Raw genomic sequence first — 24,871 nt, 5'->3', positions numbered from 1 at the left:
CTGCAATGTAAAATGAGGGCACTCAGAAGGGAAGGGACGATGCAAGAAATCTTCTCTCACAAATAATTGCTTTTGGTTCACTATGTCAGTGAAGCATAGGAGGTGCAAGCAGTCTGTATGGCAGCAGTGTGTCTGTCATGGTTATGGAGAAGAGGGCTGGAGTTTCTGGCACTGTTTGATTCCAAATCACCCACATTATGGCGGGCTGTGGTGTCAGCATGAGGAAGCTGGGGCCCAAAGCAGCTTTTGCTTTTGCCAGGTTCAGGGGAGGGGGTGTGTAGGTTTCAGGGTCAGCCCAGAACACTTTGCCCCTCTCTACCACTGGCAACGTCTTGGTTTAGAGATTTAGGAGGTTTAGGAGAAAACGCCCTGGAATGAGTGTTGCTTCTAAAGAGAATGGGTTCAGTAATCCCTTTTGCCAATGAGAAAATGAATACCAGCGGGTGAAAGTGAAAAAAAACCTGTTTATTAACTTGCAAAGTGCCTGCATGGCACGAAAAAATAATTGAATAAATGCTAGATATTGAACTTTCAGAACCTTACGCCCCCCCCCCCCATAGCAGAGCAAAAAAGCCCTCAAGATGCCAGGGGAAGAAATGAAGAAATTAACAGGCTGACTGCATGGCAAAAGGGGGACAAAATGGCATCTGAATTTTGTCTCAGGGAAGAGGAAGAAGTTCATGCAGCAGCTTGGGCAAAGCAGATGGGAACATGCTGAATCTCTGGTGTTGGTCCCCTCCTCATAGCAGATGAAGCTGTTGGATTTTGGTGTTCTTTCTCATGCTGGTTCATCTTTGCCCGACGTTTTGGGCTGGCTGGAGTGGCCCCACTGCTAGTCTCAGCGATTATCTGATCTTGGACCAAACCCAAGCTGAAACAGAAAGAAAAAACAAACAAAAAAAACCCGACAGAATGATTGCTGCTGCTGTCCGGGGAAAGGCGTGGTGACGGGGGGGGGGGAAGGAAACTTCTTGCTAAAGCTTCTAAAAAGCGGAGTTAACTAAGCAAAAAAGTAACCACTGCTCTCCAGAGAGCCCAACAGACTGGGGAGTGAGTCTTTGAACACAAAGTCCGTACAGGAACCCCCAAAGACTCCCGCCCCTCCTCTGGACCCACCTCAAAGCCACAGCAACCATTTCTGGCCATAAATCAGAAACAGAGCATTATTGTAAAATAACCCCAAGACACAGCCCCTTTCCTCTTCCTCCGAGCCACGGCTTTTCTGGTTTGGTGCTGAAAGACAGCGCCGGCAAGCCCAGGATGGCATTCAGAGAAAAAGGAAAGGGAGGGAACAGCAGCGGCATGAGCGGAGCCCAGGCAAGCTGTGTGGAACCCCAGCCACAGCCCCCGTGACCGCAGCACCAGTGCAGCACCAGTGCAGCACCAATGCAGCACCGCTGGTGCCAGAACCACTGCGCACTCCAGTCCCGCTTGTGCACGGTCAGGCCCAGGAAAAGGGCCCTGAGCTGTTTCAGGGCCCTGTCAGGTCCCACCAGGTTTTGTGTTGTCCCTGTTTTTCTGGTGTTGTCGGGCTGGGGAAGGGGAGAATTAAGCCATGAGCATCCCTGCCACAGTGCCTTTGTTTTCTCATGCACCAAGTGGCCCAGCACGAGGCCGGTTGCCATTTTGCCTTTGGGAGACCACGCCGGGCGCTGTCTTGGGGAAGCGTTTTTGTTTGGTGGTGAATACTCTCACATGGGTAAAACACTCTCTGTTTTGTACACTCTTATTAATATTGTGGTTTTGAGATTTCATAGTAAATTGTATTTCTGTTTTATAATCTCTACTGGTTTTTCCTCTGCTGTGGGAAGGTGACGGAGGAAATAAATGGGGTTGCTAGAGTGGGTTTACTTTTAATGCTGGGTTTTAAACCAGCAATGTGTCTAATGGTGTTATGGCTCAAACCAAATAAATACATGTTCTTCTGATTGGTGTTGTGACTGACTATGACTGTGCAGCTGTGACCTGTAGGACACGTGTCAATTTGTTTGGAAAATTAAAATGTTTTGATTTTTTTGTTGTTGTTTTTGGATTTGAGATATTTTCAGTTTTATTTTTTATTATTTTTGTTATTTTTTTTTAGTTCTGCAGATATTTCCATAACTTTGCGAAACCAAGGAAGAGATGCATTTAAACCCGAATTGTACGGTACCTCTATCACTGTGAATCAGCGCATTAATCAGGATGGAAGCAGAACTTGCAAACTGAAAAGCAAATCTGGTTGGTGGTAGTTTGCTTTGTTCTCAGTCTTCAAAGTTCTCTAAAGTTGTTCATGGTTTTGAATTGCCTTGATGTTAGAAAGGATCATGTTTCTCTTTTCATAAAATCATTCAAGGATGATGACAATGTCCATGGTTTTTTTGTTTTTATGCGAAACTAAGAATATTTTAGCATGTCAAAAGTATTATGTACTTATTGATATGTATTATTTAGTATATCAGGTGTTATATTATGTATTTGTTTTTACAAAAAACTGCTTGTATGATGAGGCTGAGCATAGGTTTTAGTCTTTTTGGAGGTTTTGCTAAATTTGCTGATTTATCAATTCTGTCACAGAGAAGAACTTCACAAAGGACTTAAATTAGAAATCTTCCTGTGCAAATGCAAATATATTGAAAAAATAATAATAATAAAAAAAACCTCCTAACCATTTAGGACTAAGTCTGTGTTGCAAAAAGACTGATCTCATTTTTACATTTTCTACAATGGACAAAAGACTGGGGCATTGTACCTATTGATATTTTTCCTTTCTTTTTTAATCACTAGGGACTGTAATTTCTTCAAAGAAAGAGGAACTCATAGGAATACTGGATCACTTTAACATACAGGTAGTTGTTGTAGTGTTTAAATTCTGTGCAATTTAAGAAGACATGGGCATGTGATATTATAATTCTTCAATTAAAAAAAAATGTATCATTCCTTAAAGGAGAGAGTTTCACCTCTTCCATGTTATTTAAAGACCAAATTCATCAGCAAAAGGAAAATTGAAATATATACCTCATGCAATGCAGAATAGGATTCTGTCCCAGACAGATAAGTATTTGCTGTCATCTGTGAGCTGTGAGTCATGTGTCCTGTTGGTAAAAGTCTTGACATATGTAGGCTTCTTTTGTATCTGGAGTTTTTTTCTGCTGATTATTTCAGTTCTTGCTGTGTCAGAAATTTGAATGTGATTTTACTGCCTAAGTGATTAATAAAAGATCAGGTCGTGCGTACAAAGTTTAAAATATTCAACATACTTCGAATTTCAAATAATAGAAATTTCAGTTAGTATGTATTGATTTTATTTTGTGGCAACGTCTGTAAGAATATATGAGTCAATTCATTGCGTTTATTGCAATACTTTGATTCAACAAGAATTTCTAATGCTGATTTTGTTAAATAAATTGAACTTACAGCTACTGTTTTTATAGAAGTCACGTATCCTCTTGGAAGCAGTTCCTTAGTTGTCCTTGCTGTGGTTCTATTTTGTACTTGATAGTGTTGGATTTTTTAATTTTCTGTTTGTTACTGGTTTTGTTTGTTATGTTTTGTTTTTTTTTTGAAAATGTGAGAGGATTAGCAAGCTTGATTTCTGAGCCTTAGCATATTACTAAGTTGCAGGACTGGAAAAGGGTGCTCACTTTCATGGATTTGCAGTTACATGGTAACTTGTAATTAAAATAAAATGAAAATTATTTATTTTTGCAGGTAGATAATCCTGTGTCTGTTTTAACCCAAGAGATGAGTAAACAGTTTTTACAGACTAAAAATGAAGGTGACAAGTACAAGGTAAGAAAATTTTGCATAGCCATAGCACATTAAAATACTGATTGCAAATTTTTAGAGCATTTGAAAAAAAATCAAATTCCATAATTTTAATAACCTGTTTTGGGCTAACTCAGGTAAGTAGCTAAATACCACACAACCACTTACTCACTTCCCTTCTGTGCTGCCCCCAAGCTTGGGATGGAGGAATGGGAAATGAAGAGTGAAAGTAAAAAAAATTAGAGGGATGAGATAAAATTTCAGTATAATAACTGAAGGGGAAACTGGAAGGCGAGAGAGTGAAAGTCAAACAAAATAAGAGATGCTAAGGCAATTGCTCATACCTCCTATTGGCAGACTGAGGCCCAAGCAGCACCCAAGCAAAAGATGGCTAATCCCCCTAAACCCTCTCTTACCTGTTTTCATTGCTGAGCATGACTCTGCTGGTTTGAGCTGGGTTAGAGTTAATTTTCTTCATGGCAGCTTGTATAGGGCTGCATTGTGGATTTGTGCTGAAAACAGTATTGATAATGTGTAGATGTTTTCATTACTGCTGTTTTTGTGACTGCTGAGCAGGGCTTGCACAGAGTCAAGGCTTTTTCTTCTTCTTTTTCCACCCCACCAGCAGGGAGGCTGGGGGTGCACAAGGAGTTGGGAGGGTTGGAATCCAGGACAGATAACCTCAGCTGACAAACGGGATGTCCTAGACCATATAGCATCGTGCTCAGCATATAGAGCTGGGGGAAGAAGAAGGAATTGGAGGATGTTTTGAATGATGTATTTGTCTTTCCAAGTCAATATGAGTCATGGTGGAGCCCTGCTTTCCTGGGGATGGCTGAACACCTGCCTGCCCTGGGAAGTGATGAATGAATTCCTTGTTTTGCTTGGCTTGCATGTGTAGCTTTTGCTTTGTTAAACTATTTTTATCTCAACCCATGTGTTTTCTTGCTTTTACTTTTCTGATTCTCTTCCCTGTCACACCCCAGAGGAAAGTGAGTGTGGCTGGGGCTAAACCATCATGATTACGTTTTCTGAGGTGGCATATCTCTTTGGCTGCTTGGGATCATCTACCTGGTTTTATCCCTCCCCAGCTTCTTTCACACCCTGCTGGTCTATTCACTGAGGGCCAGAGTGAGAAACAGGAGGCTTCAGTGCAACAGTTAAACTATGAGTGTGTAGTCAGTAATGTTTTGGTCACACGTCTAAAACAAAACACCATAACAGTTGCTGTAAAGAAATTTAACTCCATCCCAACCAGAGCCAGTGCACTGTCTGATTGCATACAACTTCATCCACTTGCACAAACAATATTTTTGAAGATTCTTCTCTCTAAAGAGATGGATAAATTTAAATTTTAGGATGCTTTCATTATTCAGAAATACCCCTTTCGGAAATGAGTTTTTTAAGTCACCCAAAGAACCACTGGCACAGGTATCAGCAAAAGCAGGTTTAATATTAAAGTGCAGCTAAGTTTGTTGGCAAGGTTCACTCTCCCACTTATATAGATGCATAAGAGGAAAATTGGACTAAAACCTGAAATCAATCATTCTAAAACCAAAGTCAACCTAAAACAATCTACATGGAGGTTGGAATAGGAAAAAGGTAAGGATAAAAAGGAGTAAGGGAGACCTTCCCATTAAGCAACAAAGTTCAGAATGGACCCCCTTGCCAAACTTAGCTCTGGGCTTGACCACATTTAGGCCTAAATGGTTTTAGGTTTTGACAGTGCTTTAACTTTACAGTACTTTATTAGTAGCCTGATTGAAACAATTTAACAGAAGATTCTTATAGAGTTAGCACAATGGTAATTCACTTGCAGGCCTAATTTTCTTACTAATCTAGGTACTTAAGAATCTTAAGAAACATTCATAATGCAGTTGCTATACCATATGCACACTTGTATGTAAACAGACCTAAAGAGTATGTACAAGTTGTATACCTCTGAAAAATTCCCTTGGAGCTCAGAGAAGTACTCATGTCAAATGCTTTCAGATCTTCTCAGCAGGTGGAGGTTGATCCCTGAGGAGTGGGGGTATCAGCCCAGGCTCTCAGCTTTTGGCAGCAGTCCTCCAAGTTAACTTGAGAGTTCTCTGGCTCACAGTGGTGTCTCACTCAGAGGGAGATGCTGTCACAGCCCACTGTGGTCCAGAACTCAGTGGGTCTCACTTGGGACCAGTGTTTATAGGTCACAAGAGAGTGGGCTTTAGTCATAGGAATTTTACATCCTGACCACAATTCAGGTCAGTAACTTTATTTGAAAATTCAGTAACAAAAATGTTGTTTCATTTGGGTTGTTAGTCAGACAAGAAAAACGAGTTTCAAAGGCTCTTCATTAGAAAGAGGAACTTGTCAGACAGTGTAAGTTCCTGGGAGTAGGGAGTGTTTCTGATAAGAGGACCTGAGCCCAGCTTCTGTTCATCAAGGCTGGGGCCTAACAAATATTTCAAATATCAATTGCAGCCCAAAGAGAGGGTGGAAGTTGTACCACCACAACCTGACCAGGTTTTTCACTTTGGATATCATTCATCATGCAGGGATGTTGGGATGAATGGTCTTTCTGTCGTAATTGTTGAAGGTCCACTTAGATAAGGTGCTGATCTCACATTTGCATCTTTTTATTCCTTTTCAGTTTTTTATGAAGGCAACTCAACTGGAACAAATGAAAGAAGATTATTCATTTATTGGGAAAACTAAAAAAAATACCCGTGTTCAGATAGAACAAGGAGAAGAGGTATGTAAAAATTAAAGTAATTAATAGGAGAGATCTGAGCAGTGAAGGAAGTACAGAAGTTAAAGTGCATAGTTTTGGTTTTATTAGGTCTCAGTGACATTAAATTTCAAAAAACCTAAACCTTTCCAAAATTTCATATTGTATCACAGCTTTTTACAGTTATGATTGAACCCTTGTTTTCTTTTTTAAGCGTCTTGAAGAACTTAAGCAGCTTTATTTGGAAAAGAAGGAAATTTTCAAAAGCATTTCGTTTGTGAATGACTTGAAAAATCGTCTCAAAGATTTGAAACATCAAATGGCGTGGGCAGTGGTAAATGTCTTGCTAAAATATGTTTGTTCATGTGAAATATGCTTCATTCCCAGTCTGCTGTGGATATGCTAATATAGATTTCTCTTTAGGTGAGTGAGATGGAAAAAGAAATAGAGCTACTCAATGAAGGCATCAAAGCTGAAGAAGGAAATACAGAGCTCCTTCAGAAGGTAGAAGAATGCCAGGTACGTATATGGTCTAAACCAGATACCATTCTAGCTGTAGTCACCCTCCAAGTCAGAGATCTTTAGTGAAGGTTTTCTTGGGTGTCATTGCCTTTAGAGAATAGATCAATGATTTCAAGAGACCTCTAGAAGTTTTGGGATGATTCTTAAGACTTCTGAAGGTAGCAAGAAAGAATAATTTTGTCATACATTCTGATTCACATATGAAACACATTTTGTGCAGAGAAACAGGCATCAATATTTTGAATCCAGAATCATAGAATAGTTTGAGTGGGAAGAGACCTTAAGGATCATCCAGTTCCATTTCCCTGCCATGGGCAGGGACACCGTCCACTGGATCAGGCTGCTCAAAGCCCCATCCCACATGGCACTGAACACTTCCAGGGATGGGACATTCACAGTTCTCTGGACAGCCTGTGCCATTGCTTCACCACCACCACAATAAAGAATTCATTCCATATAAATAACCTAAATTTCCCTTATTTCAGTTTAAACCCATTATTCCTTGTCATTTAATGTAGATAATGAAGAGTCTACAGCTTCCTTGTAGACCCCCCTTCAGATACAGAAAGGCTGCTATGAGGTCTTCATGCAATCTCCACTTCTCCAGGCTGAGCAGCCCCAAAACTTTTCAATCTGTTAAAACTCCAAACTTTCTTTGTTAGCACTTACTTTCCTTTTTTTTTTTTTTAAATATATATATAGTTTTGGTTTTTTGGTTTTTTTAAAGTATTTGTTTCACAATTGACACGTTTTTGCTTTATGGTCAACATGTCTATGTAGTGATGAAGAAACATTGTCTAGACACTGGTTTAATTTCTTTTGATGTCATGGTACTTGACCGTAGTGTGTTAAGAAGTCTTGTGTTTGAGTAAGTCTTGTGTTTGAGTAAACCTTGAGATAGAAAAAAAGATTGCTGTCTGTGTCACAGATTTGGTAGTCTGTTGATTTCCCAAGAATGAACATTTATGAGTTTTCATCTTAGCATATCTATAGTGGCAACAACTTGATTTATTTTTTTAAACTCAACAAAACTCAAACGATTGAGATGTGTCAGATGTATCCTTTTGAGAGATATTTGTCTTGTAACATAAAAGAGATTTTCAAGAAAATTTTGTTCCATTACTATTTGTTTTGTTGTTTTTTTCACCAAAGGTAAAAGTGAATGAAGCAGAAAAAAAGTACAAAGCAATACAAGACAAATTGATAACAGTAAGTGAAGAAGCACAAGCCCTTCATCCTCAGTGTATTTCTCTGAAGGCTGAAGTGCAGGCAAAAAGAAAAGCAGTCAATGAAACTGAGGTAGGCAAAAAGAACCCTTTCAAAGTTCATACCAATTTAAAGCTTTAAACTTATTCATGCTCTACCCGTCTGTAATTCTACACCTGTGTCTTGACTTCTTGAGTCCATAGTGGAGTTCAGAACAGGTGCAATTTCCTGCCTGACTGGCCAGTGGTGTCTTTTTGGGAGCCCTGGCATTTATGTTATTGTATAGTTACTAAACAGTGTTAAGCTTAGGTCAAAATAAATAAATAGATGTAATTTTTGAAAATCAAATTATGTTTGTCTGGTTTGGTGAAGTTCAGTGTTTACTCAAAGCTATAGTTCTTTCAGAAATTATTTCTTCTATTTCTTAAACTACTGTATCCTATTTCCTTGATAGATCATTTATAATCGTTCCAGAACAGAGTTAAAACGTCTGGAAAAAGACAGTGAACAGCTACGTAAACGAATTGAAGAACTGAAAAGCTGGTAAATACAGATACAGTGGTTATGGTGTATGTTTATTAAGATATAGGTGGAAAATAAGTGAGCTTTTCTGATTAATGAGAAAACCTGCAGTAATAGAAAATATTTATTTAGTCTTTAGCAGGGTCCAGTTAAATATCTGAATATTTCTAATCCTGCTTCTTTGCATACCAAGATTTTGACTAGAATGTCAAAAGAAGAGGCAATTGGGTAACAAAAGTGGCTTAATTTTTTTGTTTGCTTGTTTGTTTTTTAGGGTTTTTTGTTTGTTTTGGGGTTGTTTTGTTTTGTTTTTGGTGATAACAGATATTCTCTAGCTTCCAAAATAGTGAAAAACAAATATGTCTTAAACTAAATGCAATAGGAATGTATCTGGGGAGAGCTACATGTGATTAGAAATTTTAAAAAATATTTAAAATTGGCATTATTGCTGTGTAGATCTTGGAAGTTAACAGAATCTTAAATGTAACTGATGAGTAAATCTTCTGTATGCTACAAGTAATAAAATTCCTTTCACTTGTAAATCATCGGTATGGTTTTAAAATATGGATGTATGTTCTTTTCTAGTGATAATCAGGTTTCAGAGCCTGAGAAATTGGAAAGACAGAGGAGAATTGCGTACCTAAGGGAACAGTTAAAGGCATTCCATGATGAAGAAATAATGATTGGTCAGCAGGTGGATCAGTTTCAGCAGGCTATATCTAAGTGTAGGGAAGAACATTCTAGACTCAGGTAAGTTATGCTTTTTGAATGTAATTGTTTGCCTCTTTCAAATTAGAGAGAATCTCTTCTTTTATATATCCCTTCTTATGTACCTGTGAGCCCTGAGGTATTAGGCTCCAGGGTTTTTTTTCACATTATAAGAGAATAGATGCACTTAGGAGTAATTGCTGCTTCTATAGTTAGGGCAGATTCACAGAGGCTTTGAGGCAAAGTGGTTCAAACACTAATTTAGCCCATACTCAAGACAGAAAAAACAAAGCACTCTGGCTTTGATTTGAAAACCTGAACTTGAACAATGATTACTGGAGGGGATTATGGAAATGTCAATTACTGTCTTAAAGGATTTGAGAATTGTTCTTTATTGAACTTGGTATATTAGTTTAAATGCCTCTTATCAATTATTTTAACCAATGTGTACTGTGTGTTTTGTTGAAGATCTTTGAAGACAGTGAAATTGAAGCATATAATTAGAAATAAAATAAGTTTATTGTAATAGAAATAAAAATGTAGAAATAAAAAAGTCTTGTAAAACTGTTGCAAAGTAGTAATTTTCTCTCTTTTTTTCATGTTTCTTGAAACTATAAAAATATTATTGCATATGTGTACTTAGCTTTACATTGAACTACTGACATCTTGATACACAATGCTATTAGTAATTGAAAAACCAGGCTTTATAATTATATTAATGCACTTTGGGCTCTACAATGACTGAAAAAAAAATCTTTTCTCTTAGGAGAGAACGCAGTGAAGTGCAACAAGCACTGGATGCCCAGCAGAAACAGCTGAGAGACCTGAAAGATAGTAAAACAAACACTTTGAAAAGATTTGGACCACATGTACCAGCATTTCTTGAAGCACTTGAAGTAGCCCATAAACAAGGACACTTTAGAAAGAAACCTCTTGGACCTTTAGGTAAGAATAATTGCTGACACATATTTTCTCATGGGATATTTTTATATGGCTGCTAATGTAAGTAGTAGTCTTTCAGAAAACTTTGTTCTTTAAGGACCTTCAGCTATATATTTTTCTTACGTACTTCCTGGACTAAAGGTTTTATCCTGGTAGGTTATCTTTTACTTCTGTCATACACTCACTAACAGCTACTGGCTTTCCTCATTTTCCAGCTGTTTTTGTTGAGGTATTTTACAATGGTAAACTTTCAGTGCATCCTTCCAACTCCCCCACACCCTCAAAGCACCAGGGAACTGTGCTTTGACTGCTTGTTCCTCAGTGGATAGCACTGACCAGATCTTGGACAGATTTTGTTCAAAATGTCCAGTGGCTGACTTGTAGGTTTGTCAAACTTGAGATGTTTTGCATGGAACAAGTCAGACAGACCCAACTGAGATTTTTTTGGAAAGCTGCTTTTATTTGTCTTCTGTCCAGCTCTGACAATGGCTGATATTTTCAATTTGTGAAGGAAAGGTTTCAGCATATCCTGGATGTAAAGTACATGGCATTTACTGCAGGGTAAGAATGTGCAAATGTGTGCTACTGAAGACAGGGGATATAATGGAAATTTTCATGTTTGTTTAATTTGCAGTATAGTTGTTCCACTGCCTTCATCCTTAAAGCATTAAATTGTTGATAAGCTGTCTTTGCCTTGATACATTTCTGCTAAGCTGCCATAAAATTGGTCCCCTAATGGAAGAAAATACAGGTCTCCAACTATGTGTAGGTGTCTCTAGGCAGAGAAATTATATGTTTGTGTTCTCAGGTCTGTTGTAGAGTCTTTTAACTTTTAGTCAACCTCTTAAATTTTTTTTTCTACCTCTAAAGAAGGTTTATTTTAGACTCCTAAAAAACCTGCAATACAACAAAACAGGACCTTGAGTGGTAAAAATGCTCTACTGAATGTCGTGGAACATAGAACCTAAAGCCTTGCTTCTTACGTTTATTTAGGTGCTTTGATTCATCCAAAAGATCCTGAACTGATCTTGGCTATTGAATCCTGTTTAAAAAGCCTACTTCAGGCATTTTGTTGTGATAATCATAGTGATGAAAGAACTCTCCAGTTTCTGATGTCAAAATACTATACACGTGGACATAGACCTCAAATAATTGTAAATAAATTTCAGAATAAAATTTATGATACTAGTCAGAGGTAAGTGTGTTTTGAATTTTATTGCTTAGTCTTGATGATTGAAAAGAATATTTGTAAATTTTTTCTTTTGAAGAATCTCATGTGAGTTTTATGAATGGTGTTTTTTTTTCTTTTCTTCAGAGCTGTTCATCATCCAGAATTCCCATCAGTTCTAACAGCATTGGAAATAGATAATCCAGTGGTTGCCAATTGTTTGATCGATATGAGGGGTATAGAAACTGTGCTGCTGATTAAAGTAAGGCTTTATGCTCCCTGATGATCCATAAAGAAACATGTGGAGCATTTATGACACCTTCACTGGTAGTGTCTGTAATGGATAAAATATGTAGAGGAAGTTTTGCTCTCCTCTCTGTCCCATGTGTTTCAGGAGCTTCCCTGTTTGTTTCTGGGTTGTTTGCCACTACCTTTCTGAGCCTCTGATTGGCGTAGTTTCCCAGCCTAAATAATCCACGTGTGTATTCAGCCTCCTAACTGCTGCCTCTGTCTCATGTCTCTCTGTTAATTGGTGGGTTCAGGATGTGCCAGTTTTGGGTAGTCTGGGAGTTACCAAAATTTGCAACTTGCCCCTACCAGTTGTACCTAGAAGCTGGTAGCTTAAGTTTTCTGATGCTATCTGATTTCTGATCTTAATTGATTTTTGATTTTCTGTTAGTACTGAAGATACCAGCTCCTGCAGATAAGATTACAGGTAAAATGTTCAAAGATAAAGATAAGGTGTATATGTTTTTATATAGAGAAGGCAGGGTATTCTCTAAGTAAGCAGAACTAATGATCCTTTTTGTGAATTTTATTTTTCTCCAAAATCTCTTGTCTCAGTTTATCCTCTGACATTCTTACTGGAAAGAGTCAGTTCATGCTCTGTCTAAAGAAGAGCTGACTGTGTATCAAGCATGGCTGTCACTGAGTGGGTTACGTAACAGCTGAACTTTGTAGGCTTTTCTCATGGAAGGAATGTTGGGATCCTTTTTCCCCCCTCTGCCTGAAGTAGCCTGTGATTTTCATAACATTGTTGTCTTTGAGCCCTACTTGAACAATTTCAGCTGAATCTGAAAGAAGTATTCTGTGGGAAAATTGATACGTTAGAACGGCTAATATGGTTGCTTTGGACAAAGGCACTTGTGACCACTTAGTCTGGCACTGTCAATGTTGGGGTTTTTTACCAACATGTTTCCCTGAACTTTTATTGAATATTGTTTGATGTCCTTCATACCTTGCTTTGGAAGCTTGTTTCCTCTGTTTACTCTACTTTTGACAGTTGAATATATCTGTGCATAGTGACCTTCTAGTAAGTGATTTTTTTCCCCCAAGGCAAATGATAAGGGACTGATTAGACTACAGAATTCACAAATAAATGACCAATTAAACTTAGTGGGTTCTTGAGAACATAAATGTCTTACTCAACTAAGAAAAGTAGATTCTTGACATGATAAATAATTCTCACATTCTTTCAATACTGTATTTCTTTTAATTAAGAATTGAAATTATTTCTGGGTGAAAACATCTAGACAACTTTTAAATTCTTATCTTTGATTATGGTTGTTTTTCTGCTGGTATTAAAAGGCCATTTTGTTTTTCAGAATAGCCGTAGGGCTCGTGAGGTAATGCAGTGCAATCGGCCCCCAAAAAACTGTAAAGAAGCTTTCACTGCTGAAGGTGATCAAGTATTTGAACGACGATATTACTCTTCCAGTTTTGTCAGACCCAAGTTCCTAAGTCAAGATGTTGAAGCAGAAATCAGGTTAGCATCTTACAGCGTGGTTGTAGAAGGTGCACATGTTGGCATGAATAGTGGGATTGCGTATTTGTCTATTTGCTTGTACACTGCTCTCTAGTCTCCATTTTATTTCTGAGATTTACACTTCATTTTTGAGAATTCTAGAAAATCTCTTCATTTCAGAGCCTTTCTGTGATGGGGACAAACTTGCATTGTATATAGTTATCTTTCAGCTTGTGACATGTAGATCTTGCCCATGAAGCAGGGATTTTCTGTGCTCAATACTCCAGGAAATCTAGCTACCTTCTTTTTTATATTTGGTCAAAAACAGTATAGAGTCAAAGCTGTTTCTTTAAAAATGTAATACTTAAACAGTGGTGTCCTAGATTACTGCAAGGGAGGCCTGACTCTTCAAACCAAAATTGTTAGCACACATCCTCCTACTGGTTTCAAACTTTGCATCTGTATTTCCTCAGACTTTTGACTTCATTCATGGTAGGTATTTCTGAGTATTCCCTCCCCATTTATATTTTTAGGGTTTTTTTCTCTCATTGCTTTCAAAATGGTAACTGAAAAAGCAAAATGTACTTCAAAGATTACAAACCTGAGCTGTCACCAAGGAAATTCATGGCAATAGAATACTTTCATTTTGAGGCTCAGATTATATTAGAGACATATTAGGTAATTTTAGTATTAATAGATGGTAGTATAAACTGAATTGAATGTTAAAATTTATTTCTATGAACTCAAAAGTTTTAAATATGTCAGCTGATTGTAGTTTGTTCATATGAGTATATAATGAATTTCATTCAAAGATTATCTTAACTTTCAAAGTGTTACATTACCATTTTTGCTTCATACATGCAATTTTTATTTGTATAATTCTGTATGTGTGTGCCACAGATAATATCTGTGTAGTATGTAACATCTCAATATCACTTTGTTTATAAAGTCACTTGGATAAAGAAATTGAAAACAAAAGGGCACAGTTGACAGCCTCTCAGCACCGCTTGCATTCCATTGAAAATGAGATTAGGCAGAATGAAGATCATCTCTGTGGTCATCGGCGACACCAAAAACAACTACAGGTAAAAATAGGTACAGTGTTAGTTTTTAGAAACTCCCCAGTCTTTTCCTGTTTCACGTTGACTTCTGCAGTCTATTTGGAGTACCTGATAGTTTTTAATTTTTATCCCTACTTTTGTAATTTGCTTTCATGTGTTTTATTTTTGTAGTATGCTCTTATAATTGAGGACAGAATGATAGAGGCCACATCAATCCTAGCATATGCTGTTGTTTCTGTTTGATATCTTTTTGGTATTTTTCCCGCCCTTGTGCTAATTCTTAGAAGTTTCTACTACTTTTTTTGACTCTAGTAGTAAGTTGTTGCACAGAAAAGACACTTGGATCACATCATGCTTCTCCCTCCTTTATTTCTGTTGAGTCTTGCCTCTTCATTCCCATAAACAAGAATCTTGTTTATCTTCTTGCTCTTCCAGTGTATTCGTAACCCATCTTGATATGCTGAATATTTCTTCTTTAAGTTCTCTTAATTTTAATTTCTTTATAAACCATTTTACAGTTGTTAGCCTCCTTTCTGTGGTCTCTTGTACTTCTAGGTAGGATATATATGTGTGGTGCACAGTGGTGCTCCAGGTAGACAGTGTAAGCTAATACATGCTATATTAGGTTGTGTTCAGTAAATTATAAGTAATAAGCAGCAAAAAAACCTGGCATGTAGACTAAAATGCTGAAGAGAAGTACTTGGAGAAAAAAATAAAATGTATTTTATTCAATTGTCATATTGAATGGAAATATGATAACTTAATGAATTAAAGCACTCAACTTTCAGAACAAGTTATATCTCATGAATATGAATTCCACAGATGGGTGTGAAGAGTTATGCCTCTTGTTAGTCACTAATGAAACTAAAAAATACAAGTATCTTCTTTTCTGTGATGACTTAAATGAACAAATGTGAAGTTTTCACTTAAGCTTCAGAACATGTATTATTTTTTTCTTCTCAGGTAAAAGTAAGAACAGCAAATGCAGAGATAGCAGATCTTGAAAACGTGGAAGAACACCAGTCAGCAGACATCCATATACTAGTAAGAAGAAATTATCCGATTATGTCTAATCAGCATATGAATAATGTTTTTTAATGTTGGCATTATTTTGTAATAAGCAAAGTTGGATAGTGAAGAATGCAATACTTGCCATAATTCTAAACATTTCTGTAAATTTATTTAGTTTTGGTAATTTAAATTTTTTTCCCCTGGTTTTGCAATATTTGTCTTTTTGAATCAGAAAGTATTTGTGATGATAATTCATTAGGAATTGTGTTATGTCCTAGGAGACAACAACAATCCACTTACTCTTCTTGCATTGCTTTTTATATTAGATGTATATTGGCCACAAATCCAGAGGGTGGTTACCTTGTTCTTTCCAGTCTTTTCATCACAACTCCCAAATAAAATCCTCTTAATTTTCAGTAACATAAATATGAAGTTCCACATTTATTTTGCAGTTTGATTTAGTGGTCTCCTACAAGATCTGTCAGTCTCTTCCTTTGGGTTTAGTGACAATTACATTGAGCTGCTCCTATTCTTACTAGAGTTACAGAGTACTCCATGTAATACAGTACCCTAATACTGATAGTAAAAGATCTGGTACTGTAGTTTGCAAATGTGTCTCCTTTTATTTTTCTTAACTTTAATGCCTTTTGACAGCAAGACGAAGCTGAGGAAAATAAGAGTAGGATGGAATCTGTAAAACAAGACATGCAGCTACAAAGCAGAAAACTGGAAGAACTGAAAAATAATCTCCAAGCAGCTGAAAAAAAATTAGAAGAAGTGAAAGAAAAAATTCATCAAGTAGAAGAAATTGCTGGCCCAATTAAGGTAACAATAATTTTATATTATATTTTTGATTTTTTCCATTTGTGTGTCCAGGTGAATGAGGTTAAGAAGAGGTGAGGCAGGAGAAAAGAACTTTCTGTTGCCTGATATATTTAAGGTATACCTAGAAAATGGAGCATTCAATCTAGAACATGGTGAAAAATAGGCTTGGCAATATTTTAAAGGTGATGTTGATTGTGACGTATAGTCGCTGTAGTGTTTTATGTTTAATGAGAGTTCATTTACAGTTATCTTTATTCATGGAGTGGAAAGGCAGGAAAAACAGTTTCCTTGACTTTTCTTTCTCGTGCATCACATTTATTGTTTTTCTTGTTTGTTTCTGAGAAACCTTGGCTCAGAATGTTCATAACTGTTCATTTCTCAAAATAGCATAAGTTCTATATGATGTTATTGTTATTTTATGAAGTTATATAATCACAGAAGGTAGCAGTATATAGTTTTAATTATTCAAGACTACAGAAGGCACCTGGAAATGGCAGAGAAATAGCAAGACTTAAGATAAATAGCAGAATGGTAACATGCAAAGTTTGATATTGGCAAATAGAAGGCAGTCTCACTTTGGTAAGAACTTATAGTTTGAAAATAGAAAACGGAAATAAGAGTTCAGGACATTCATAGTACTATAAACTTGTAGAAGGATGAATTGAAGAAAACTTAAAAGATCACTATGGGAATCTCTTACATATCTCACTTAAACTGTAAATTACTGTATAGTCAGCCCAAATTAAAAGAACAGACAAAAAGAGTAAGAAACAGGGCAGCAAAGCAACAGGTAAATGTGTTAGTTCTAATGTATCTAATATGGAAATTCTAGAGATATTATCGATTTTGAAAGAAACACTCTGTATGGAAAGCGAAGAGATTTATTCAGACTATGAAATATTATTGCTTGTTATTTAGAGTACTGAACACAATCGAGGGAAGCACTGAAATTCCTGAAAAGTTTTTAAATCAGGTGTGTTGTTAAGTGTTCTACAGTTGTTTAAAGAACTGTCGACATATAGCAAGTTGTGGTTTTAAGATAGGAGTGGAAAAAAGGAAGAGCATCTGTTATTGTTGGTGATGCTTGTCTTTGTTGTTCTGGCGGTTTTGAGTTGTTTCTTGTTTTTATTCTATTTGGTTTGGTGGTTTTTATTTTTGTTTGTTAAGACAAGCCATCTAGTTGACAGGGATGAGGAAGAAAATTATGTCCTAGTTTATGTCATTCTTTATACATCTTTGCTTCTCTGGAAAGATACATCACTTCAACAGTATCAATACTTATGTAGTATTAGGTTTCTGGTGCAGGGTCTGGAGCACAATTTCTGTGGAGCAGCTGAGGGATCTGGGGCTGTTTAGCCTGGAGAAAAGGAGGCTCAAGAGGGACCTCCGGTCCGTACCACCACCTGAAAGGAGATTGTAGTGAGGTGGGGCTCAGCCTCTTCTCCTAGGTAACAAGTGACAGGAGGAGAGGAAATGGCTTCAAATTGCACCAGGGGAGGTATAGTTTAGATATGCAGAGAAAAATTTCATGGAAAGGGTTATAAACCATTGGAACAAACTTCCCAGGCAAGTGGTGGAATCACTATCCCTAGAAGCATTGTAAAAATGTCTGGTTATTGTATTGGAGGATGTGGTTTAGTGGTGTGTATGGTGGTGGTTTTGGGTTGATGGTTGTACTTAACGTTCTTAAAGGTTTATTCCAACCTTAACTATGCTATGATTCCATGATTTTATAGGAGATGTGTAACAGGACACTCAATTTTCACACAGAAATGCAGTTCTGGCTGATGTCACACAGGCATCAGAAGTTCCAGATAGAATGTAGTGTAAAGAATAAATGAAGATTTTGAGCTTTGGGAGAAAGCATAGCTTTTTTTAAAGATGAAAACACCTCAAGATATAATACCTAAAATCATTGCACGTATTTATTCCTTGTCAGAGTTAAGCATAGACTTTCTCATAAACTGTTCTTAAAGCTCCCAGACTCTAGAAGTAGTGTTACTGAAAGAAAAATAAGTTAGAAGAACCTGTGAGAAGTCAGTAAACACTAGAGAGATTCTCAGGAACCTACCCCAAACAGCTCACGTTGTGATTTGTTCCGAACAGGCTGAATTAAACCAGGCTGAGTCAGAAATGGAAAACAGTAAACGCCATTTGCAGCACTATGAAGACAAACATAGAGAACACGAGGCTTGCATAAATAAGCACAAAGAATTACTAGTTTCCAAAGGAAAGCAATTAGAGGTACGTGTGGTGGGGTTTTATTAGCTGTTGAAGTCAGATGGTCATGATTCTTCTAATATTTAATATAAATAATTCCACTTGTATAACATACAGACTATATTAATATACTCAGCTACACTGAGTATTCTCTCAGCTCTGTCCTATGCTGACTATGTAAAGCCAGTAAAATAATTTTGTGTAACTTAATTGAGGCCTCTTTTTTTCTGACAGGACACCATTTCTTTCTTGACAGATAAATTAGGGTTCATCCATCTAGGATCATTTCTTCCATGTTTTGCAATGAGAAGATTAAAATTACTTAAAATCTGCAGCTTAAGTTAAATTGAATAATACTGTTTTGGTTTCTTGGATGGTAGGTTTTCCCTTGTACAGGCCCAATGTCTGGTCTTTTCAAGACTTACCTAATCAAGCTTTATTAACTAACTCTGAAATCGTATCTGCAAAGACTTGGAAGACTGCCCTATTTAAATATGGTGATTTTGGTTCCTTATTTATCTACATTAGCTAAATAACTGTGATTGTATTAAAAATCTTGGATACAGTTCTTGGCACTGAAATAGCTACCCATGTATAAATGTTGTCAATAAAATTGTTAACTGGGTTTGCTGTAGTGAAAACAGAAAGAACACAAAAATATTGTTCTCGCTTGGAGTTCATGTTTTTCTGTAGCATAAAATACTTGCTGTGAAGATTAAACAGATTTTTGAAAAATATAATAATGATTTGGGTTTAAAATATTCCTTTAGGAAAAAATGGCAAAAGCAAGGCAAATCTTCTCAGAGCGCATCGAGGTCGCCAGAACTGTTAAAAGTCTTGATGCAGAAATGAATCGCTTGAGAGAGAAGATAATTTTAGAAAGCAGTCACCGTGGAAACAGAGACGAAATAGTCCAGTAAGTAATCTCTACTGTCTAAAGCAGTTCAGGTAGGATGGGAAAGAGAGGGGAAAGAAGAGTTTTCTTACTGACTCACTATGTGTTTATGTGTGTTTTTAGTACTTAAGCTTACAGTAAAACTTGAGGTTTAAATACTATGTATGAAGGTGTAGAAATGTGTTGTACTGATTCTCCCAGTACTGAACAGATTTAAGAGTCCTGAAACACCTTCCAGTCATTTTAAGCAGCATCTGTGCTAGATATATGATGTTATCAATCAATCAAATACCCTCTTAGTGTTCTGAAGTATCTCAGTTGTGACTACAAAAATTTAACTCACCATTATTTTGTGGTGGATTGAGTATTAAGCTTAATTCTAGATTTAGTAACTAATGTACAAGCTGGGCAGCTCACTGAGGTTTTGACTTCAATGTATTTCAAGGAAGCACTCTCCTCAGATAGTCTTGAGCGTTGAGAAACCAGTCATTCATTCTCCTTGGTGAAAGAGTTTATTTTCAAAAGAATTAAAAACAGAATTAAGATTTAATTTTTTTCCACATTTCATTTGTGAACAATGTCTTAATTGACATATCAAGTGTTTTTATTTTTCACATAAATCCTCACAAGAAAGCTTTCATTTGAATATTTTGATTATCGGAATGATTTTCAGCATTTACAACAATATCTCAGTTTTAATGTAATGCATATTACTCCTGACCTTTCTATTAATTAAAACAGGCAATTTCATTATGCAAAGGAAAGATACGAGGATGCAAGCAATAAAGTAAGGAATTTAAGGAGATTTATTGCAGTGCTGGACGAAGTAATGACAGAGAGGCTCAAAGTGTATCGGCAATTCCTGAGGTGCGTTTAAGGCAGTGTTCACAGCAATCTTTTTAACCTAAGCTTGCTCCCAGTTTCAATCTTATCATGCCTGAGAGTTTACAGGCAGCCTGGACTGACAGCTGGAAAAGCAGTGAGGTTGTGGAGCTTTTGCTTCATCCCAAAGACCTGAACTGTGCTGACTTCATCCATGGCAGTTCTGTTTGAGTGCTGGTTTTGGTCAGTAAAATGTCAGCAACATACTAGGACTTCAAATAATATGGGCTGTCACTCTTTTTTATTGATTATTATCTGTTGTGCTGAGCTCCTACGATTTCATTGTGGGCCAAACACCTCTCTGCTCTATGCTGAAAAATTTTTTAAGATCTTGATTGAGATTCTGTAATTTGACAGCTTCTCCATTACTGTGTACACCCCTTTTTTCTTGCTTCAGTCCCTTAGTATCCTAAACCTATCCATGAAAATTTTGTTGTTGCCTCCCTTCCAAAGGATTCTCTCCAGTATGTCTAATGACACCCACTTGAGAGTGCAATTGACTTTGGGAGAATGTTGTTATTGGAGGAGAGCTTAATGCATAATGATGTGGAACTGCTGATGAAAATCTGTAGTCACTTTTTCATGTATTTAAAAACTTGGTCCCCTAATGATTGTTTGCTTGATTTAAGGAGCCTATCTATGCAATGCAAACTCCACTTTGAGCACTTATTACGTGTTCGAGGTTGCTCTGGACATATAACTTTTGATCACAAGAATGAGACACTTTCCATAACAGTAAGTTATTTTATATTACTTTAATTACCATAATATATAAGGAATTATTATTTGTTTTAGTCTCAGGTGCTAGAAATGCATTGCAAATGATAGAATAAATTGTTTTTCCCTTTCCAAAATGTGATATGCTTCATTGTAGCATTATAAATATTCTGATCAAGTAATCAATTTAGTCATATAAAAGAGTTAGTTATGATTACAAGTAGAAAATTGTGAAGTATAAGTTATAGAAATGTTAGGAGTGTTGTGCTTGAAATATGGAGCCACAGGAACCTCACCAAGAAGTTGCTGGACTTCTGTGTTTTGGTTAAGAAATTATGGAGACTGTCGGGCACACCATGCTGCTTTGGAAACCCCCCTAGCCTTCCCATCTTGGTTTGAATATCAATGATTCCAGTCAGTAGACCTCAGTAGAGATGACCAATGATTGCTTTAGGATAAGAATATTGATGAAATTATATAACTAACAAAACCAGTCATTGCAAAGGTTAAATTTAAGAGTAGGCATATTATGCATGGTCTGTAAAAGAGCTTACATAATAATGATTCAGCAGAAAAAGTATGTAAAAATGGCTGGATTTTGTCTGCTGAGAGGAACACATTGGAGGAGTTTCCAAAAGCCTAAGTGAAGAAGTGCCTGCTTAATCACATCAAATTGGTGTTGGATAAGTTTCTTCAGTCCCATTTGGTGCCAGTAGGATGTTGTTGAAAACAAGCAAGGACAGAAAACATTGCCATTTCAAATGGGCAGGTTGCTAGATTACAAGGAATAAGTGTGGATTGGTCATCCAGTCTTCCCAAATAACTCATTCCTGGTTCATTGATAGGAAGTTCACTAGTATTTGTGTGATTGTATAATGGGTCTAGTTGTTATTTAGACAACTTAATGCAGGAAAGCTTCAATAGGTTTCTTTTTCTGTGACCCTTTTAATGTAGATCCCAAACAGTTTTTTCATGGATTTATTTTCTTTAGTTTCTGTGGGAGACTTCAGTTTTAGGGATTAAGGGGAAAAATGACCAGTGGCAGTCCTTTTTGGACAGGTGAAACACATATATCTGAAGAACTAAACTCAGTCCCTAAAATATAATTATTTGACTTTATCAGAATATAGTTTTTTAATAGCTGATATTTCATGTATCTCACAAAAGAAATCTGTATTTAGTCAAGGAGTATAAATTGCAAAAAGAAAACAATTCCCTGCAAGAAAAAGATTCCACTTCAAAATAATCCTTATTTGTCTGCTTAACTTGTTAAAGGCCAGTGCAATTAGCAGGGCGGGAAAATGCCCAAGTTTCATCTTACAGGAAAGCCACAAGATGTCATCATAATCAATGTAACCAAACACTGTTCACAGTGTTGAATGTATTCCAAATAAAGAATCCCTTCCTCATTTAAAATTCTTCTATAAATCAATTGCCTGCTTTTCCATTGTACCTGCTAAGCATGGGATTTTACTGTTATGTAAGCATTTATGTTGACATTTATTAAACACTGTTTAACGATTATTAAAAGTAGAGATTTGAATAACGAAACTCTGACAGAATCATTCAATCTGTTCAGCATGTATGACTGTAATAGAAGAAGTTGCAGTGGTCCTAGAAATATGTTAGTAAATGGTTAGGAGCCATCCCATGCCAGAGTGGCAGTTGCAGTGAAATGCAGAAAATTGTTTTCAAGTGATTTCTGTTTGTTCATGTATAATGTGTTTACTGTTAAAACTATGAATCTGTTAGTATATCTTCATCTCAGATTTAAAAATTGCTCCAATATTTTTATTTCAAGGTTCAGCCTCGAGAGGAAGAAAAAACTGCCCGTAGTGATCTGAGATCCTTATCAGGAGGTGAACGTTCCTTCTCCACAGTTTGTTTCATTCTTTCTCTGTGGAACATTTCTGAATCTCCTTTCAGATGCATGGATGAATTTGATGTCTACATGGTATAGTTTAAACCTAAATTATGTCTCCCATTCTGATTTGTATAAATTAGTGAAAGTAGTTGGGTTGTTGCTTGTATTTGGCTAGATTTAAAACCACTTTAGTTAACTGTAAATTATAAAAAGCCCCCAAACCAAAATCAAAATCCCCCAAAACAAAATTTGTTAGTGATCTTGTTCACTTCGTTTGGTGACTTTCAAAGCTTATTTTGTTTCTGAAGTTGGTATCCAGAAATATGAGCCTTTCTGTTAATTTACTTGCTCAAACCTTTGTTCAGCACAAAAATAATAAATCAGCTGTTACTGTGTTTGTCAGAGGTTGACTCTGCATATTGCTGGGACATTCTGGGTTTGGCATGTGCCTTGATTTCTTCCAATTTTGACATCAGTGTGGAGTTTTTTCAGAGCAAGTGTGACAATTGGGTTCAATGTTGCTACTCATTTTGTAGAAATTCATACTTCAGCTAGAAGCATGTTTCTAAGATGTTGAAATGCAGAATAATGAACAATAAATACTAATGTTACCTAAAACTGTTAAATCATATTTTTGTGTACAGCTTCCCTAGACAGGGCACTAGCCCATTTTGAAATTTATTTTCTTTTTTTAAAGATTTATTTCCTACTTATTAATATACAAGGTGGTATGAGTTTGAGAAAATATTTACTTCTGTGAGACAAATATTTGATACTGGCTTATTTAATTTTGCCTCAGTGTCCCTTCCTCATCAATCATTTATTTACTAGGAATCACCTAGAGGGAACCAAGATAATATAGTCTATATTAAAGAATTTCAAAAAGGAGAGTATACATCTAAGGTAGTGAAGCAGTCATTTTTCAGCCAACTTTCAAATCTTAGATCCTCTTTTAAAAGTTAGTGGTGCAGAAGTTTATCCATCTTTCTGGAAAAGCATGGATACTCAGAACTGTACGCCCTGCAAAGAGCTTACATGTCATCTATTCCACAAATTACTCCACACAATTTGTCTTTCCATCACAGTTCCAGTAAGTGCAGCCTTACTGTCCACACGTTCTGCAGGTACTCTTGGTGTAATCACAGAGCCCCACCACATGAGGACTCCACGGTGTGTTTTTGTGGGAGATCTCTGCTTTCATGAGGAACAGTGCACAGCAGCAGAGCTCTGTTAGTCCCTCCTAATAACAGCTTCCTATTGCACTTCCTTTTCAGTATGCCTGATGCATAAGGTTGCATCCAAAATAGTAATAATGATAATAACAGTAATAATCCTAATAAAAACAAGCTTCATAATATCATAAGTTTCATGGAGCCCTTAAATCCTTTCAGGTGATTTTTCAGGCAGTATTTTACAGGAAACATTATTTTGCTAAAGTGCAGTTCATCTCAGCATACCAATAAAGTAAGAAGTACTGTATGTACATCAAAGATGATACAAAAACACTATAAGTAGATGATAGATTTCCATTGCCCATATAAACTAAAATGTACAGTCTAAGAATTCCCCAAGCTATAATTTGTAGCTTTTATATTTTTACCCTAATGTTTCTCCAGTTTTCCTTAGTTTTAATTAGTCTTATTTAGATATTTTCTTTAGCCAACCTTGACTGTATAGCAATTAATTCTAGTAGATTTTCTAGAATCATATTTCCTAATGTATTTATTACTGTCAGTACCACTACATGACAAATCTTTTGTCTTTAGGATATGGTTAACAGAAGAATTGCCATTGATATGATTCTGGAGAGGGCTGACTTTCAGCGGCATCGACAGTTCATTTTGTTCACCCCCCTGAGCATGAGGTAATACTGCTGTGGGTTATTTCAGGATACAGGAATTGCAGGGGAGTTCTCTTGCAAGGAGTGTAACTTGAAAAAGTTGAATATGAGGAGGAAGAAATTTTGCTGTTTGTAGCAGTAGAACATAAACAAGCAATTCATTGCTGATGGTTCTGTGAATTTAAAGGGGTTTTTTAATAGTGTTTTTTTAACTCTTCCTTACATAATGGTAATTCAGTGGGACTTGAATCAGTTTATCTGAAATAAAACAACTTTAGAAATGTTTTATT

General features: G+C 36.5%; 1 protein-coding gene across 3 annotated transcripts in view; it reads left to right on the top strand.

The window, feature by feature from the left end:
• SMC6 (structural maintenance of chromosomes 6) overlaps nt 1-24,871 on the top strand; it is a 42,412-nt gene that overhangs the window by 10,049 nt on the left and 7,492 nt on the right. For 2 of the 3 annotated variants that reach the window (XM_014894948.2, XM_088162440.1), the window contains exons 6-27: nt 2,084-2,220; nt 2,767-2,828; nt 3,691-3,771; nt 6,377-6,478; nt 6,669-6,788; nt 6,878-6,973; nt 8,129-8,275; nt 8,637-8,725; nt 9,290-9,454; nt 10,179-10,357; nt 11,348-11,549; nt 11,670-11,784; nt 13,127-13,287; nt 14,216-14,351; nt 15,291-15,371; nt 15,993-16,163; nt 18,270-18,407; nt 19,154-19,299; nt 20,020-20,145; nt 20,790-20,895; nt 22,679-22,831; nt 24,508-24,605. In XM_014894948.2, the coding sequence (XP_014750434.2) occupies nt 2,084-2,220; nt 2,767-2,828; nt 3,691-3,771; nt 6,377-6,478; nt 6,669-6,788; nt 6,878-6,973; nt 8,129-8,275; nt 8,637-8,725; nt 9,290-9,454; nt 10,179-10,357; nt 11,348-11,549; nt 11,670-11,784; nt 13,127-13,287; nt 14,216-14,351; nt 15,291-15,371; nt 15,993-16,163; nt 18,270-18,407; nt 19,154-19,299; nt 20,020-20,145; nt 20,790-20,895; nt 22,679-22,831; nt 24,508-24,605 (2,811 nt within the window). Of the gene's footprint in view, nt 1-2,083; nt 2,221-2,766; nt 2,829-2,926; nt 3,034-3,690; nt 3,772-6,376; nt 6,479-6,668; nt 6,789-6,877; nt 6,974-8,128; nt 8,276-8,636; nt 8,726-9,289; nt 9,455-10,178; nt 10,358-11,347; nt 11,550-11,669; nt 11,785-13,126; nt 13,288-14,215; nt 14,352-15,290; nt 15,372-15,992; nt 16,164-18,269; nt 18,408-19,153; nt 19,300-20,019; nt 20,146-20,789; nt 20,896-22,678; nt 22,832-24,507; nt 24,606-24,871 lie in introns of those variants that run through there. The other variant, XM_088162441.1, reaches the window with a different exon arrangement.

Source organism: Sturnus vulgaris, chromosome 3, assembly GCF_052056855.1.
Source record: "Sturnus vulgaris isolate bStuVul1 chromosome 3, bStuVul1.hap1, whole genome shotgun sequence".
NCBI classification, from domain to species: Eukaryota; Metazoa; Chordata; class Aves; order Passeriformes; family Sturnidae; genus Sturnus; species Sturnus vulgaris.
The sequence above is the reverse complement of the archived record's forward strand: the minus strand, read 5'-3'. Positions and strand labels throughout refer to the sequence as shown.